The 18,267-nt window shown below is 36.9% G+C and overlaps 1 protein-coding gene across 2 annotated transcripts in view; it reads right to left on the reverse strand.

The window, feature by feature from the left end:
- MED23 (mediator complex subunit 23) overlaps window positions 1-16,467 on the reverse strand; it is a 36,100-nt gene extending 19,633 nt beyond the window's left edge. The window contains exons 1-12 of one of the 2 annotated variants that reach the window (XM_027633839.1): window positions 16,330-16,467; window positions 14,765-14,796; window positions 14,573-14,660; window positions 13,684-13,808; window positions 13,434-13,545; window positions 12,595-12,693; window positions 11,936-12,037; window positions 11,105-11,174; window positions 9,432-9,544; window positions 8,259-8,354; window positions 7,688-7,705; window positions 1,196-1,396 (exon numbers count right to left, since the gene is read on the reverse strand). In XM_027633839.1, coding sequence (XP_027489640.1) covers window positions 1,196-1,396; window positions 7,688-7,705; window positions 8,259-8,354; window positions 9,432-9,544; window positions 11,105-11,174; window positions 11,936-12,037; window positions 12,595-12,693; window positions 13,434-13,545; window positions 13,684-13,808; window positions 14,573-14,660; window positions 14,765-14,796; window positions 16,330-16,389 — 1,116 coding nt within the window. In that variant the 5' untranslated portion in view covers window positions 16,390-16,467. The remainder of the gene's footprint in view (window positions 1-1,195; window positions 1,397-7,687; window positions 7,706-8,258; window positions 8,355-9,431; window positions 9,545-11,104; window positions 11,175-11,935; window positions 12,038-12,594; window positions 12,694-13,433; window positions 13,546-13,683; window positions 13,809-14,572; window positions 14,661-14,764; window positions 14,797-16,329) is intronic. The other variant, XM_027633840.1, reaches the window with a different exon arrangement.
- Window positions 16,468-18,267: the final 1,800 nt, after the last annotated feature.

Raw genomic sequence — 18,267 nt, forward strand, 5'->3', positions numbered from 1 at the left:
AAAAAATTAGCAACACTTAAATACTATCTTAAATTGTCACCCTGCAGCCTTGTAGTGAAGTACAGTATTGTCATTAGCATCAGGCCACAGGTTTTATAAACTCTTTCTATAAAGGAAGTCTCTGAACCAGAACAACTTGGGCTTGCTCCATCTGTACTCATGGATTTTTTTGTGTGTGTGATTTAATTTACCTGTAACAGCAATTCTCTAATAACCAATACACTACTCCTATCTTGCTTGCTGTAAGATATAGATATTAGATTTGTTATGTTAGATTTGTTCAATTGTTTTGTGTCATGACTATTGTTTTGATGGTTTATCAACAGTAACTACAGAAAAACAGCTCTGGTAAAATTAATTTTAGGGATAACAAAGAGAGCAGAGAACTACAATCCATCACCAGTAAAACATAGCATACAGAGTTACATTTTTATGTAACATGGAACTGAGCTCAAATGAAGATGGAGCAACGTGTAGTGCACATTAGAAGCTGTATCTAAATAGCCACAAGTTAATCCTATAGTGAGGAGAAAGAACACCCCTTTCCTACCATCAGCAGCATACAGCTCTCTAAGCAAAGAGCTCAGGATGTTACTGACTGTAACCCCTCGTTTCCCTTCTCAGGACTGGCATCACCACCCTTAGAACTCAGAGAGGCATTGAGCACCAGAGAAAAGGGCAAATACCAGTATCAGTTTTAATGGAAATATTATTATTATTATAATTTGTGAGTTTGATTGTCAATATCACTGTAATTGGACAAATTACCTTTGATTAGATTGCTTTGAGTTGATTGATTAGACAAACAGCAAGTTCCTGCATTCATTTACATGGCATGTTTTTTAGTCCACTGACAGGGTGTTCATTCTGTTTTAAACTCAGTTGTAAACTAGATGCAGCAGCACAGTACTTGGATCTTCTGAATTATGCCAGTTTATCTCTTTATTCTAGTTATTCACACGCTTTGAATCCAAACACAATGCAACATTCTATATATGAATATACTAAATCCAGACCTAGCTCACAGCACCGTAACTTGAGAATCTGACTTACTCCTATACAGCACAATATTAAAAATTTAATTAATTCTTGCACATAAGGTACTTCTTGTAGGGGTGTGTGACACTTTTTTAAAACATACTTGTTTTGTTTTTTAAATCCCTCTTACCACGTGTGAGTGATACAAACAATTTACCTTTTGATGGAGCGACAGGACCATATGAGGAAAACTTGCAAACTGAAAGAGCACAAAGAAAATGAGCTGGCTGGAGAGATGCTGCCACAGAAGCTGACTGGTTCCACCATCATCAAACTTCTCTTCAGTCTCAGATCGTTCCATGGCATACACCACAAGATCCACAAGCTGGTCCTCCAGCACAGGGCAACGTTGCTTGTGCTGTAAGGCAGAGATCAGATACAGTATTCCAAAAGCCTTGCCATTAACTCCAGAACTTGCACAGTTGAAGTTACAGTACAGTATTTTGAAAGAAGGCTGGGAAGCATGAGATGAAGTCTGAATTTAAGTTAAGGATAAGTCAGTGTATTAAAGCTGCACTATGTTACAGGTCACAATGACTTTTACATTTTATCATACATTACATAATTGCCTACTCAGTTCCAAAGCACAGCTCATCAATGCACAAATAACATCTGGGGATTTTGTGGATTTTTTTTAACAAAGTCAAGCAGAATGTTATTTCTTTGATCTTGCATTCACATAAAACAAAGTCTTTTAACACACAAGTGGGGGTTCTTTTGATTGCTTTGGATTTTTTTGTTAGTTTTTTTTCATTTCTTTTTTTCAAAAGTAGGGCTCACCACAAAGAAAAAGATGTATCACCTATATCACCAAATGCAGAGGAAACATCCCAATACCTGATGTAGGTATTTAATGACTATTCTCTTTTTCACTCTCATTTTGGGCTCACCTATAGCCTACAAACTTGCAGCAGAATTAACATCTGGTCATTACCCATACAATTAGATGCTGTCCTATTGACACAACACCACAAATTACAAGACAGCATCAAAAAGGCTTGACAATCAATCAGTGGTATGTTCTACATACTATGAATAGAAATTACATCTCATAGTGATGAGCTCTTCGGATGTTTGACTGCCACAATCTTCACACTGAGCTACACAAACCCAGAAATAAAGATACACACCATCTCTGATGACTTCTAGTAACGATCAAGTAAGGAATGCATCACATATTCAGATACACATTAATACAGATGTATGTAAAAGAAGGCCCACTACCTGTGAAGATTATAGATCTTCAGTTGAAAACCATCAAACATAATGTTACATGTTACAAGCTCTTTAATGCAACAACCTTTTCTTATTACTCTGCATTTGTATTGTTACACCCATACAATGTACTGTTACTAAGGACAAAAACTTTTTGGGAATTAAACTTACTTTAGAAAGCACTAGCACTTTGGAAATAATCTAACCTGTTTGTTTCAATGCAATCTGTATTCCAGAATGGTCACATTTATTTATTCATTTATTTGGCCTATGCCTGTAACATAATGCAGCCTTAAAGAAAAAATTATTACTTTAATGATACAAAAGAAAAGGAGCTGAGCTGCTTAAACTCTAAACGTGAAAATGCAGTATCCCTTTCTAGAGGTAAAAAGGTATTTGTAAACAAGCTTTAAAATATCACCCAAATACTAATAAAACATTTTTGGGATGCCTTAGATGAGTTCTTTGACATACTAGCCAGGCAGCCTAAAAAAACCCTTTTAACTAATAAAGATATAATAAAAGTAAAGAGAGATGCTGAAAGGAGATGCTTGTTCTACCTTCATTGATGGTAGTCTTTTGCTTTGAAAAAAAAAAAAAAGATTCTCTTCAATTAAAGACAGAATGCAAGAATTGGAGAAGTTGTCAAAATACAGTGAACAGCATCCCCTATTGCATGCTCTTCACCAGCTCAAAAGTGCAGAAAGCTACAATTCCAGCTGTGCTTTCTTGAAGCATGCTTAACACAAACCTCTAACTAGAACAGAAAGCATCAGTTATACCTTTTCTTCCAGAACGCCATGTCATTATCACAGACCAACCATGGTACAGGTTTACACAGAGCAGTGTTATCACCATCAAGTCAGAATACTTCGGGTCTTTTGTAGTTCATTTTTTTTCCCCCCTCCCAAAGCAACTAATTATGAAGCAGAGCAGGGTGCAACAGACAACACTAAAGACTAGTTTATAATCCAGCATGCAAAACTACTATGTACAGGGCTTGAAATTTAATAGTTTTCTAAGCACTGGGTTAATGTCCAAAAGCCTAATCATGTTAGGCTATACCAATTTAGAATAAAGTTATTGAAAGAATACAACAGGAAAAATATTACTGTTAAAAACAGAGCCAGAATTTCCAGTAGGACTTTTCATTATTATTATAATTCTAAGATTGGGAAAAGTTTAAGAGCAAGAGAATTTAAAAAATTAATTCAATCTTTTATTCTGAAAATCATACTTTTATTGCTTTAAGAACAATCTTCAGTAAGAAACATAGCAGTACTTCATGTTCTATCTTCATTAATTTAATTTTCTGGGAATTTTTTTTCTGTATTTTCAGTGAATATACATTTTTGCACAGATTTTGTATTTGTAATTTTAGAACACTCAGAAATAAAATATGGTTGCACAGGAATTTGCAGGATTGGGTCCTTGTTTTATTAATTGCTCACAACTGAAAGAACATCTCACTATGTACTGAGATGAATAAAAATACAGGTGAGAGCTGATTACCTTCATAAATAAGTAGGAATTCATGTTATGGTATGGCTTAAGTAAAACAAAAACAAGCAACAAAAAACCCCCAAACACAGTTTTGGATTGCATATGGAAAAATATAGCATTCAAAATCACTATGCTTTTCTCCTAAAGAGAAAATAATTCAAATTTTTATAATTTGGTTACACAAACACATATTTTCCATTTTGTCCTGAGACTAGCCCTCTGATGATGGAGTAGTGGTGGTACTTTAAGTGGATCAAAGCTTCTATTAGATGGTGGTTTGTTGTTCTTAAGTGAGTTTGGATTTTTTTTTTTTTTTTTTTTTTTTTTTGGTGGTGTTTAGGTGGGCAGGGTTAGCATTAGAAGTGTTCCTTCCTAAAAGAAAAGTATTTTAAGAAGTCGGTAAGGCTGGCTGACAGTTATGATAGTTTTTGAATATTTGAATATTTTAAACAAACAACATTTACTATATTTAAGAAATAGATTCAGAAGACCAAACCTCAGAGACCAAGATCCCTACAATAGTAAATGGATAAATGATGTCTCCAAAAGTCCAATTCAAAATGCCTGAAGTAGTTAATACAAGACAGAACTACTCCCACACTTCCATTTTCCAAGACTGCATTCTACAAAAACACAAAACCTTAAAGCTTATTCTTTGTATTATGCCTGATTCTATTTCTACCAAGTTTGGTAGCCATTCTCAAGTTTTCCTCATTAAAAAACGCAGGAAGTTTCAACAAGAAACTTGTACTTGCGTGTTCTCAATGCACACCCCTACAATCAGAAATATATAGAAATAATCACACCCCTTAAATTATTTGCCAGGTTAACATAGGTAATATTGGATAGTAAGATCCCAGCTATTTTAAAAATAGAAGTGAAAGGAAAGTAAATTTTTGAATATTGCATTCTGTCATTCCTTACACAATGCATGGATAGACGGGAAATAAACAACAGCTTCCCCGAGCTAATTATCCTGGTTTGTAGCCAGGAGAGAATACAATTACACATTCACCCAAACAGATTATGGCCTAGATAATTTCCCACTCAAAGTTGCAGATCACCACTGCTGGTTGAAAAGGTGGCCAACCAAATATACTATTTAAAGAGTAAAATCATTTAATACAACTGCTGCTAATTAAAACTTTGTATAACATTACAGAAACAAGACACTTGAAAATTACCTTCTCTTTCAAATATTCCCAAACCAGAGAAATCAAAGTAACAAAGTTTGTGACTGTTTAGAGGACTACAGTAAGACTGTAACTGCAATTATGCAAGCTAGAATGGCTTTTTATTCTTCATGTAAGTGCATACATACAGAGAAAGTAAAGATATAAACAAAAACATCCAAAGTGACTTCATGTCCTTAGGACATTACTTAAATTCCATTTTAAGAACCAACTGCAGGATCCCTAAACTAAATCTCAATTTGATATCAGTGCACTAAGACATTTTGAACTGTTAATCATTTTCAAAAAAATAGATAGTTACATAGTTCAAAAAACTTATTGAAAAGATAACTAAGAATCAGGAGTAACACTCCAGCTAGTAGCAGAATATAAATTGACACAGAATCATAGAATCATTTAGACTGCTAAGATCAAGTCTAACTGCAAACCATGATAACAGACATGATAAAATAAAGTTTAAATCTCTACTTCCTATATACTAATTCAAACAGGTATATAAGAGTACATACTATCCCACACAGAAGTACACAGTAGCAAAAACTCCAAGTCCCCAGACACCAAGAGAAGACACATTTTGAAGTCCCTATTATTACATCTGGACTCATAGCCATACAACTGACAAGGGTATTAGAAAACCTCATCCCACAAGAAAACTTAGAATCCTGAAAGGAACACATGAATCTATAAATATATGAAATTTTACCTTCATTTTTTACCCTGCAAGGTTAACAGGACAGCTGGATTTGTATGTTTTTTACACAACAAGAGATGGCTTGAATGAACAGTTTTCTAACATAGATCTGCTTTGTTAAGACTGAACCACAAAATTTCGTTGTTCATCTTCAAGAATATTTGAGAACTAGGACAAATCTGGCTGAACCATACCTAGATTCTGATGCCAAAAGATTCAAATGAAGGCTCCAATCCTGCAACTGGATCTGTGTAAATAGTTGACAGGGCATACAAGCAACTTCACATAAATAATTAATGATCATAAATAAATAATGATCATTGCTTTGAGGTGTTTCTGTATTTATTTTGAAACAAACGTGGCACTATTTGCATTTCTATTATAGCAACAGTTCATTTCTGCAGGTCATTTCTCTAACAATAAAATACAAAATTATTAACCATTTTACTGAAAGCATTGATATAGTTACACAACTTCTGAAAAGCATGCTACTATTTCTGTCAGGTGGCTACATTAACAAACTCAGCTATAACATGAGGTTAATTTGTACCCAAAAGCAAGTAAAATTTCAGTGTTTTCCACAGTTTCAAGCAAAGTATATTAATGTTTAAACGGAACATATTTCCTCTTCTATACCACTACACCATTCACCTCTATATTTGTATTTTTAACTCACACATCTTCAACTCACAAATTTTTAACAGCCCAAACATCATTATGCTGGTGTAATCGTAGCAGCACAGCTATAGTTCATGTTCTGTCAGCATTTCCTTTATAAGCTACATTCTTCACATTTGTTCCTTGGCCATAAAAATTCATGCCAAGATGAAACTTTGTGTAGGAATTCCTGTACTAGTAAACAAATTTTAAGGAGTATAGATTAATATGGTAAAGTAGAAGTTAAAACCCAGCATTTTTAACATAAATGTTTTTTGACCTGAAAGCACAGACCACCCATAGTCAAAAGAATAAAATGGGTTCAACGTATTTTTTGTTTAGATCTTGTATAATTTACCAGCTACAGGATGGATAGAGGAATAGTTTGGTTTATTAACCCAATGCAGACACAGAAATAGACACACAAATACTACTCATTTAAACAGGAAACCTAGCAGCTCATTTCCAAGGTTTAACATTTCAGCTGCTTTAAGATTCTCATATACAACACAGAGTACTGTTTGCCAAGATGTAGGAATCTGCTAATTCAAAACCAGTCCCAATTCAGAAAAAGCAGCAGTGTACTTCACTTACAATGGGAAATATACACAAGGTTTCAGGATCATGTAAATTTTATAGTCAAGTTACAAATCTGAAAGAAGTTTCTTAAATGGAAACACTGACACAACCTTCACTATAGTATTGCAAACAGCAACGCTATTTTATAAATCTTATTTTTTAAAGTAGGTGTGGAAATTTTTAGTGTAACGAGGGATAAACTGTAAATATAACACCAATAATTTCAAATTTCAAGTAGAAGCCCACTTGGTTGATTTGCTCAGGCGTTTTATTTATTTTAAACAAGTAGTCAAAATTTTAAGGAACTACTTTTTGTGTGGTATTCTGCACTACTTTTCTTTCACCTAGCTTGGGGAATATTATAATTGCCTGTTGGTAAGTTTTTTACAGAGGCTTCCTAATGATAAGAAAATTCCACTAGTAAACCTTTTTTTTAAAAAAATTATGTATTTACAGCTTTATAATTTTACCCTTAAGTCCAGTGGTTGTTTTTCCACCTGCTTAAGGAAAGAAAATTTGAACTAAGCATCTCTCCTCATCTGAAAATTCCAGCAAAGTAAAAAGTTATGACTGGTAAGAAAAATAGTAACCGTCCATTCCAACAAAAATTTTAGGATCAAAGGACCACTGACTGTCAGCTTTACGCTACATCTCTCATATCTCTAGAGATCTGCAGTGAGAATCTGCCCTTGACTAATAGTCCTGCCAATTTCAAGCCCTGCCTGTACATGTATTCTCTAACTGGAATCAGTGGCTACAAAGCGGCCAGCGTATCGTTAGTCACAATACAACAGTAAGGTTGTGAACATACCTGAGCAATGTTCAAGGTCTAGAGCATTGGAGGATGGGCAGGACAAGACAGGACAGAACAAAAATAAAGGAAGAAAAAAAGAAAAGACAAAACAGTGACTATGAGGCCAGCCTCAAGGATCCCCAAGTCAGACTAAGCCCTCCCATTCTAAGGTATAAAAAGAAAAAATGTTAACAAAACAAAACCCAGCTTTCAACTACTCTAGTACTATAACATGCCAATATAACAGAGTACAACAATGCTTTAAAAACTAATGAACAATAACCAGTCTCCTACTGTCTGTCAAAGGTGTACTTGAGGCTGGCCTTATAGGAAAAAAAAGCAATGCAAAAAAAAAAATCATATTTTAAATCTCTACTTTTCAATTTAACATTCGTAAAGCAATATACAAATGATAGGAATAACAGGTCCAATTAACCTAATATGATCTCATAAAAAAATAAAAATAAATTAAAAAAAATCACTCTCTGCACCTAAACTGTTTTGCTTAGTTAGCTATAGCAAAGAAAAGAGAAAAAGAATAGTGCAGATTCTATGCAGAATTAAATCATGTTACAGCACAGTACAGTACCTGCTTATTCAGACCTAGCATATTGCAGACCATATCCCTTGAATACGGTTGTTCCAGCACATATCTCAACAAAGCAGTCTGTGGCTCAAACAGATCCTTGAAAAAGAAACAAGCAATCACATACAAACAAATATTGCCTCAAAAATATGTTTAATACTGAGTTTATGTTTAACAGAATTAAACAATGTAAGAATGAACGTTTAATTTATGCAGATATGTATTATCTGGCAAATTGTCTTGGCCTCTGATAACCAAAAGGAGGAAATAATCACAGCTCTTAAGAAGTGGCAGATTTTATGAGGACCAAGCAGAAGTACATTGTTCACCCAATAAAAGGATGGAACAGCTTTGAACTCAAAGGGAACAAGGGAAGAAAACTGAGGAAGCACATGACCAAAGTGCACAAAAATCATGCATAGTGTGAAGAAATCAGATGTGGAACAACTGCTCACTTCATCTTTCAATAGCTGAATAACATTAAAGAAAAACATTATCTGAAGCTGGGTTCAAAACAAACAGAAGGAGCTGATTCCTCAAGCAACATGAAGTTGAAATGTGGCACTCCTTGTCAAAGGAATGTTGAGGATGCTAAAAGCTTAAAGGGGCTCAAGAAGAGTCTGAACAAATATTTGGAAGATGAAGGTTAACTAAATACACAGAAATCACATCTGTCTCAGGAAACACACAAAATGATAATTGCTGTAGATTATGAACACTATACACGTTAACAGAGACACTATCTTTATATCCTTCCTTAGACAGGATACAGGGAATGGGATGCTGGACAACGTAGATTTCTGTCCTGATTCTTCAGAGTTTTTAAGTTCTTTTAGTACACCACTATTTCACACCCAGAGTTTTAAGTTTAAATAAGCTAACTTAAATATAAGTTTGAATTGTAAAATTATCTTTTTTATGCAATAATGAAGAGCACAGAAAAGATGAAATTACCATCCCATTCTCTTCCACATAGCCACTGCTTAATTACTTTTCCAGTCAACTCTCTGCTCTCACTTGCTCTCTCACACACACACCCCCACAAAGTACATTAAATTATGTCTCATGTTCTTCAGTATCCTGGGCAGCAGCTGAAATTCCCCTCCCCCCAAAAAATTATATAGAAATTTTATGTTTATTGAATATAATATATTTAAGAAGCTTAACAAGGCATACCTTATCATATGGTAAGAGACCTTTCAAAGGAAAACGAAGGGTTGTAGGGTCCAGCTTCCATGAGTTACACATGGCACCTGAGTTATTTACCACAGGAAGGAGACTACAGCGACCTACATGCAAAGAAACATAAATTCTAAACCAATGAAATTGGCCTATTCCTTAATCATTTTGATGCAAAAACTGTCCACTTTTATGCTCTCCTTAAATTTCCACTGCTTAAAGCTTTTGACCATAGGATTGCTTCAGACTGATTTTATTTATCTAACCAATAAAATATCAACTAATAAAATACCTAAGGAGTAAAATTCCCATTTATTCAGATTAGGTACCTTAAAAATAAAAATATTTGCAAATACCAAGCTAAAGAGTACCTTTTTAAATTACTAGAAGACTGTTCCCTTGCCATTGCTTGACCTAGGGATTTGATTTTGGTACACTGATGCTTTCCACAAAGAAAATGCCATCATAAATCTAATTATATAATCTAGTCTTACAATTTCCCTTCATTCCCCCTGAGGGCAAGATTCTGTTCAGCAAACAAGTCAAATGCAGGAGTGTGTATTCCAATTACACTCCCTGGAAATCTAGTCAATTCAGTCAGCATAGACCAATGTGATTCAGCTGATCACACATGAAGTGTTCTGTAAGCTAAATTTACACTTGTTAGTCAGTGTAGATTAGGCACCTGGGATTTATTTCATAGGCACCAAGCACACCTGTATATCAGCATCTAAATTTATGTGCTTCAATTTTGACTTTTGACAGTTCAAATTCCATGACTTCTATTATCCAAACTGGCCATACTATCACTAGCCAAAAAGTAAATATTTATTTCTTCCCTTCAACTATACAACTCATTTACACATAACAATGCTCGGAAAAAATTGTGCGCGATCCCCATGAGTCATATAAATATGCCACACTTTCAATACAAGAATAACTACAAGCTTCTGAAACAAAATGCTTTGAAACATTACAGATGAATTTACATTCTTAATCTCTACACTGAATAAGCTCAGCTGCAATAAAATTTAAGAAAGAAGGCAGCTGTTATTAAACTACTTAATTCTCAAAGCAAACATAAGACACTTCTATCTTCTGAAGGAAATGAAGCAAGCATCACAACTAAAACAGCAAATTTTGATCACCAGATTTCTAACAATAAATGAAGCTGAGCATTTCATTCACAGAAAAGTAGAACCAGAACTTATACGAGCAAGGAAATGTTCACACAGAAGCCTGCAACAACAGAGTGAGGGCTGAGCAGCTACAAATGGAAGTTGAAGTCAGAAAACACTCCATGACTAACACACCAGCGGATACGTATTAACTCAAAATCCCTGAGCACAGAAAACCTACAATTTTCTTAACGTCTACAGTACTTAGAAAACACATGATCATGTAACAAGGGGTTAACACTTAGCAGTTAACACTTCCATTACCCAGGTTGTAGCAAAAAATTATTTTGATCTCATCAATACGAATTTTCCCCTTCAAAGCAAAAACTGAAGGGAATCAAGCCTGAGAACTGACAAGAGTAAAGACATTTCATGAAACAAAGGACCTGAATCATTTGACTTAGATGATATATGTCACTAAAGGTTATAAGAAACAAAATAGTTCAAATAAATTAATTTATTTTAAAGTCATTCATTAAGTCATTCTCTTACCACAAATAGAATTTATCCTTGCTGTAGGTCTGAAGGTATCCACAAAATCCGATACTAAATTACCTAGCAACTGGGTGAGAAAAGGAGGAAAAAAATAAGAATTTAAGTTCCAGATAATGATAAGGAGCATTTAAGACTCAATACTCTACACATTCTAATAAAAATAAAGGAACCTACTAAAATAACTAGCTTCCTATACATTTCAACAAGTCAGAAGAATCATTCAGAACCTAAAATCACAAAAGAAAAAATGTGACATTAGAAAGAAGGTGCAGGAAGCACTCTTCTCAACTTGCACTCAAGCAAGCGTTTCTATAAGAACTGCTTCTCCTATGCAAACTATATTATTTCCATGCATAACACTTAGTAACAGATGATTTAAGGCAAGCTATAATTCCTGTTCATAATACATCTGTTTGAATAACAACTCCATATGGACAACTGAAGCAGATTAGTACACTCTAGTTTAAATCTTGTCTCAAAAGTCAGTAATAATTTCCCCACTAATTCAAGGGAGTCCAGATTTTATCCTTTTCACGACACCTATTTGTTTTAACAGAATGCAAAATTAAAAACTGGATCAATATTACTTTTTTTTTTTTAAACAATGACCACTTTCATGGCATCAAATATTTTTGTATCACTGAATTTAAACACAGCTGCTTCTGCAATCATATCAAGCCTGCCACTCAATTTATATGACTAAACACAGAGCTTACTGTTGAATGCAAGATTTTAAATCTCCGTGTAAACTCTGTTTTGAAAAAAATTAAAGTAATTTTGTTTTATGTGCAACAAAACTCCAGATTACAGTACTTGATATATCATTACCCAATGAGGAAGTTTTCCTTCGGGGTATAGTTTTCTGATTTCTGTAACTGCAAAGTAGGCAGGTAACAAACATGCATTTCTTTCCAAAATGTAGGCTACCACCTATAAATGAAAAAATACATCAGTGTAAAAGACTTTGAATAAGGCAAATGAAGGTGTAGTCTGCCTACTAATCTGACATAGTCCATTAAAACAGATAAAAGAATTAAAATACTTTTTCTGAAGTTGTATTCTGATCGTACTACTCTAGTCTAAAACTTGTTTTTAATTGTATAAGCCTAAGTTAGACTGTCTGAATCTAAGTAAAACCACGCCTCTATGTCTGCCTACAAAGTACTGCCAACAATTACTATTTTTATTCACTAAGAAAAAAAAATAAAGAAACTAATCTCAGTATTAAATCTCATGCATCTCACCTTAAGCAAGTCAAACATTAGGCCTGACTCTCCTGTTAGGGATTTTAATGCTTATTTAGGATATTTACAAAAATCGCTTCGTTTCCTGCATAAAATGCATTTACAGTCAAGAATAAGGGCACAATGGCTCTTTCCTGTTTAAATGTACCAATGCTCAGAGCCATCCCACCTATTACAAACTCACCAGCAACAACAGAATGAGGCCTATCTTTCTCTGTAGTGATATAGTATTCAGATAGTTACCTCTCTTGCTGCTAAAAGCTGCTGTACAACAGCTGAGCTCACAGTGTTTGGAATTGTTAAGATTTTCTCTAGGATCACTTTCAACAGGTCTCGAACACCCTAAAAGAAAGCACATAAAATTAACATCCCCAGATATTCTCTATTTTTGACAGAAAGATTACACAATCAATATGGTCAGACAATATTTTGACAGAATTAGCCCTTTGTTGCTAAGTGTCAGAAGACAAACGGCTGCTGAGAATGTGAACACTAATGACATAAAACTGCTTTGGAATGTCTCAATCTTAGGATACCTCAGATGAGAAAGTAACTGTTGATATTTTGATGTGGATGCAGAGACATCCAACCTACAATGCCTCGTGCAGGCTGACCAGAGTGCTATGTTGCATTTTATTTTGTAGTTTATTTTGCTCTAACACCATCAACAGTGCTGACGAGCTGATTCTCTGCAAGACGTGCGTGGTTTCCTACTCCTTCCACTGGAGCTGTACTCTGCCAAAGACTCAGCTTTCGGGACCCTTCTGCTATGTAGTAAGAGGGGTTAAGCAGATGACAATATTTCAGCCTTAATGCTTGATAGTGTTACTTTCACATGCATACCACTTCTGCAACTACATTAGGGTTATTTAGTCTGTAACTGAGTTACACTGTAAATACAAAATTACCTCTTAAGGTAAAGCTCCACTATGAAAAAGCATTAAAAGTGGTCTCACTGAAATTTTTTTTCTCTTTTAAGCAAAGCAGACTTTGAAACACTGGGTGTCTCTGACATAAAATCATAAAACCAAAGCTACAAACCAACATATTTTATCACAGAGAAAGGAATGGGTGGAAGATACCTTGTAGTCTACACCTCCAATAATCTTCCGGACCAATTTAAACGTTAATGCCCACAACTGAGTCCTTTCCCATTCAAGTGTATCAGAGTTTATCAGAGATTCACAAACCATCCTAGTAGAAGATAATGCAAGAATGAATGAAAGATAATAAGCACATGTTTTCCAGAACTAATTGTACAGTGTCATTGTAAAAATACCTCCAATATTACAATTTCCATCTATCTGATCAATTCATTCCAACATAACTTACCTGGGTGGCAAAAGTCCAGTTTCTACTGCCATTGCTAGGCAGTCATAAAGAAAAGAAATTCTTTTAGGACTATGTTGGCTATGAATAAATCTTACGATCCACTGGACGCACTGTTCATGGGACTCCTGAAAAAGCAGTAGAGGGAAGAAAGAATGTATTTACAGGTAGTGAAACGAACTACAAAATTCATATAGTATCCTACTAGGAGGAAATGAAACTAACATAAGAACAAGACTACGAATTGGTGGAAGTGATCCACCCATAGTCCAACCTATAGTTTTTCCTACAAGTCTTTTGATCTTATTTTGAAGAAGTGCACTTGTCCAACAGAAGTTGTTCAGGCATCCAGTACAAGAAACATCTCCTAGTTTAACCACTGATTTCTACACTCAACTTTGGTTTTCACATATAAGTTAGCACAGAATAAAGTAAGACAGAACTGTTCTACATTACTCTTCTCTTTTCAAAGTCATAATCAAATTCAATAAAAACAAAGTTGACCAGGTCTCCAATGGAACACTGATGGAACAGTGCCTGGAAGCACCTAGGTTTTGGAAGGTAATTTTTAAACATAAACATCTAGTTTCTTTTTTTTTAATTTTTGCCTACTTATTCATTTCTACTAGAAATTCTGTAACAAATTACCTTTATCTGTTTATTTTGTTACTGTTATACTTCCATTTGTTTATCTGTATTTGCACTGCACATCAAGTTCTGCTGAACAACTATATAACATTACAAATCTCAAAACTAATTTTTGTCTTGCAAAATCTTCCTATATTCTTTACTACACAATATCTTACAGCTTAAGTGCCTGTCTATTAGACGAGGTACCTTTATATTAAAGAAAGTATATAAAGTACACATAAGCAACAAATAAAACATTAACCTGGGAAAGACTGCTCCAGAACTGCCTAAAAGCTCCCAGGCAGCTGATCAGTTTGGTTCTCTCATCTTCAGGAGTGTCCATAAACATACTAATGCAAATAAGAACATCAGTTATTAGCAGTACCCAATGAAACAAGTAGAAAAATACATCTTTGCAGAAAATCTTGCACAAAGAAACTAATATTACACTTACCCAGGAAAAGCTTCTTCAATTACTTCTGTTTTCTGTAAGAGAAAACCCCCAAGTGAGCTACTGTTAAAACGTGTTTTTTAAAAGGTTTTCTAGCAGTATCACTTGCCAGGACCTTATCAGCTATTGTTGCCCCAGTGCTTCCAACTGTGAAGTTCCCATATCTACCAAGAAGCCCATTTGTTTGTGCTCTACAAAACAGTGACTTAATGACCCAGTGACTTTGGTTCATAAAGGGGAAGTCCTGTTTAATTAATATAACATCTTTCTATCATAAGGGCACTTGCCTAGAGGGCAAAGGGAAAGCAGTGGGCATACTTTTTATGGATAATGCTTTTAGTACTATCCCTCACAGCACCCTTCTGGACCAGCTGTTGAACTGTGGGGTGAGCAGGTTCACAGCACGCTGAGTGAAGAATTGGCTGGAGGGCAGAGCTCAAAGGATTGCATTGAGTGGGTCTGCATTTGGCTGGTGACAGGTCACTAGCAGTGTTCCTCTGGGCTCAATTGTAGGCTCAGCCCTGTTCAATAAATTTATCAATTATATGGATGCAGGGGTTGAATGCACCATGAGCAAATTTTTTGATGATACTAAACTGAGAGGTGTGTTGACTCTCTGAGGGATGAGAGGCCATACAGAAGGATGTGGCAATTGGTGGCATGAAATTTAAGAAGTGCCAGATTCTGCACCTGGGACAGAGTAATGTTGGGCACAAGTATAAATCAGGAACATATTGGCTGGAGATCAGCCCTTTGGAAAGGGATCTGGGGGTGCTATTTGACAGCTGGTTCAATGTGAGCCAGAGGGAGCCCAGGCAGCCAAGAGGGCAAACCCCAGTGTGTGCTGCTTGTGAACACTGTTTTTAACCAGCCGGCCAAAGAGGTGATTATTCTGTTGTATTAATCCTTGGTGTGGCCTCCCCTTGAGTAGTGTGAGCAGTTCTGGGGCCCGCAATTTAAGAAGGATGTGGAGGTCCTTGAATGCACCCAAAGCTAGTGAAAGGGCTGGAAGGACTGTCCTATGAGTAGAGGACTTGGGGCTAACTGTGCTTCATTTTGCAGGCACCATTGTGCAAATGTATTTCCACTATTTGTTCACAACTTATGCTGGCTGAAGAAAAAGGTCTCCTCAAGACATTCATCTTCTCATAGTCTCCCTCAAAGCGCCTCCTTAAACTGCTTATTCTGCAGTAAACTCAGTGCACTGAATATGCTGTTGGGTAAGCAACTGGTTTTATGCCCTTTTTATGCCCAGTCCTGCTCTGCGTCAGCTTTTATGTAACACTCAGCGAACAGCGATTTCAGCCCCGAGAAAACCCCCTCCCCCCACGGATCCCTCGGGCCACGGGGCCGCCGCTGGCACAGCGCCAAACACGGCCGGGGAGGGCGGCGAGGCTTCACCGCATCAACTACGCCAGGAGAACCAGTGGCCCCTCTTCCCGCTGGTTTTCATCTGCTTCGAGATGCCTCCACTCCGCGGGGGCGCCCGGTGGGCCGCAGGGACCCAGACGAATCCCGGGCCTACCCACAACCCTGCGCCGGCGGCGGCGCCCCGGGGAGGGACTCACCACCACCTCCTCGAAGATGCTCTGCAGCTGCGTCTCCATGGGCACCATGGGGATGGCCATGGGGCCGGACGGACCCCGCCGGGCCCTTTGTCAATCGCAGAGCAAGGCGCCCGCCACACCGGCTCCCGCCCCCGCCGGAAGCTCCTCCCTCATCCTGCTCCCCGGGAAGCGGCTGCTCGGCACGACCGTTCCGGGCGCCGCAGCGCGCCGCTGCCTGCCCGGCAACGGGGGAAAGCGGGAACAGAGGGCGAAGGGGGAAAGCAACAACCACTTAAAACTTGGGAGTGATTTGGGTTTGGTTGGTTGGATTGGGTTTTTGTTTTGTTTTGGTTTTTTCTTTACGAAAATATTTTCTTAGGCTTCTTTGTTTTTTGAATAATCTTTTCTTAGAATAATTTGGCAAAATACTGGTTCTGGTTCTTATGGCAATCATCCCTGCATTATTGTGGGAATATAGTTTGCTGAAATTACTGTGAAGTCATTCATTTGCATAGTAAGTCATAGAACAAGCTGAAAATGCATTTATCTGAAGATACCTAGGAATACATTATCACAGAATCGCAGAATTTGTCAGATTAAAAGGGACCACAGTAGATCATCCAGTCCAACCTCCCTGCTCAGGCTGGGTCATCCCAGAGCACATTACACAGGATTGTGTCCAGACAGTTTTTGAATATCTCCAGTGAGGGCGACTCCACAACCTCTCTGGGCAATCTGTTCCAGTGCTCGGTCACTTGCACAGTAAAGTTCTTCCTCATGTTTAAGTGTAACTTTCTTGCATCAGTTTCCGCCCGTTGCCTCTTGTTGTATTACTTGGCACTACCGAGCAGAGCCTGGCTCCATCCTCTTGACACCCTCCCTTCAGATACTTATAGACATTGACGAGGTCCTCTCTCAGTCATCTCTCAAGGCTTAACAGGCCCAACTCTGTCAGTCTTTCCTCATAAGAGAGGTGCTCCAGTCCCCCACTCATCTTTGTTACCCTCTGCTGGACCCACTCCAGGAACTCCACATCTCTCTTGTGCTGAGGAGCCCAGAACTGGACATAGTAAAATACAATAGTATTACACTTAAAAATTAGTATAATAGTATTACATTACGATCACAAAGTCATTAAGGTTGGAAAAGACCTCTAAGATCTTCAAGTCCAGCCATTAATCCAGCACTACCAAGCCCACCACTAAACCGTGTCCCCAAGTGCTACACCTACATGTTTTTTGAACGCTTCCAGGGATGGTGATTCCACCGCTTCCATGGGCAGTCAGTTCCAATGCCTGACCACCCTTCCAGTGAAGAATTTTTTCCTAATATCAAATCTAAACCTCCTCTGGTGCTACTTGACACCATTTCCTCTTGTCTTACACCTTGGTACGTGGGAAATGAGACTGACACCCACCTGTCTACAATCCCCTATAGGGTAGCTACAGAGAGCATTATATTTATGAGGTGGTTTTTATACTAAAAATAAATGTAAAATGCCAAATCAAGACAGTTTTAACATTTTATGGGTCTTTGATAGTGACTGTATTTTCTGAACTGTCTGTGCCTGTTTAGCAGCAAACCTAAATTCAGCTAGTGCTGGTAATCAGATGCAAACTTATGTTTTCAGCAGAAAAATAAAGTTGATTGTCTCTCTGTTTGATCAGCTATCAAGCTGATAACTGAAGGCCTCAGAGCAGTGTGAAGTTAACATTTCCAAACTCAGAACTGAGTGGAAAATAGCAGTGTACCCATAGGGGAAAAACTTACATGGAATTGGATAGATAATTATTTGTTCTAAATGTAAACAGCTTTTGTGTAAATAGACGTAGAAGAATACATAATACAAACAACAAGAAATGCTATAAATAAATTTAAGAAGTACCATGGGAAATTATGATATATGGGGCACCAGTACTTGCATACCTAGCAGAGACGTGTTGTAGCCAACAGGCACAG

This window comes from Corapipo altera, unplaced genomic scaffold (assembly GCF_003945725.1).
Source record: "Corapipo altera isolate COAL_440 unplaced genomic scaffold, ASM394572v1 2b, whole genome shotgun sequence".
NCBI lineage: Eukaryota > Metazoa > Chordata > Aves > Passeriformes > Pipridae > Corapipo > Corapipo altera.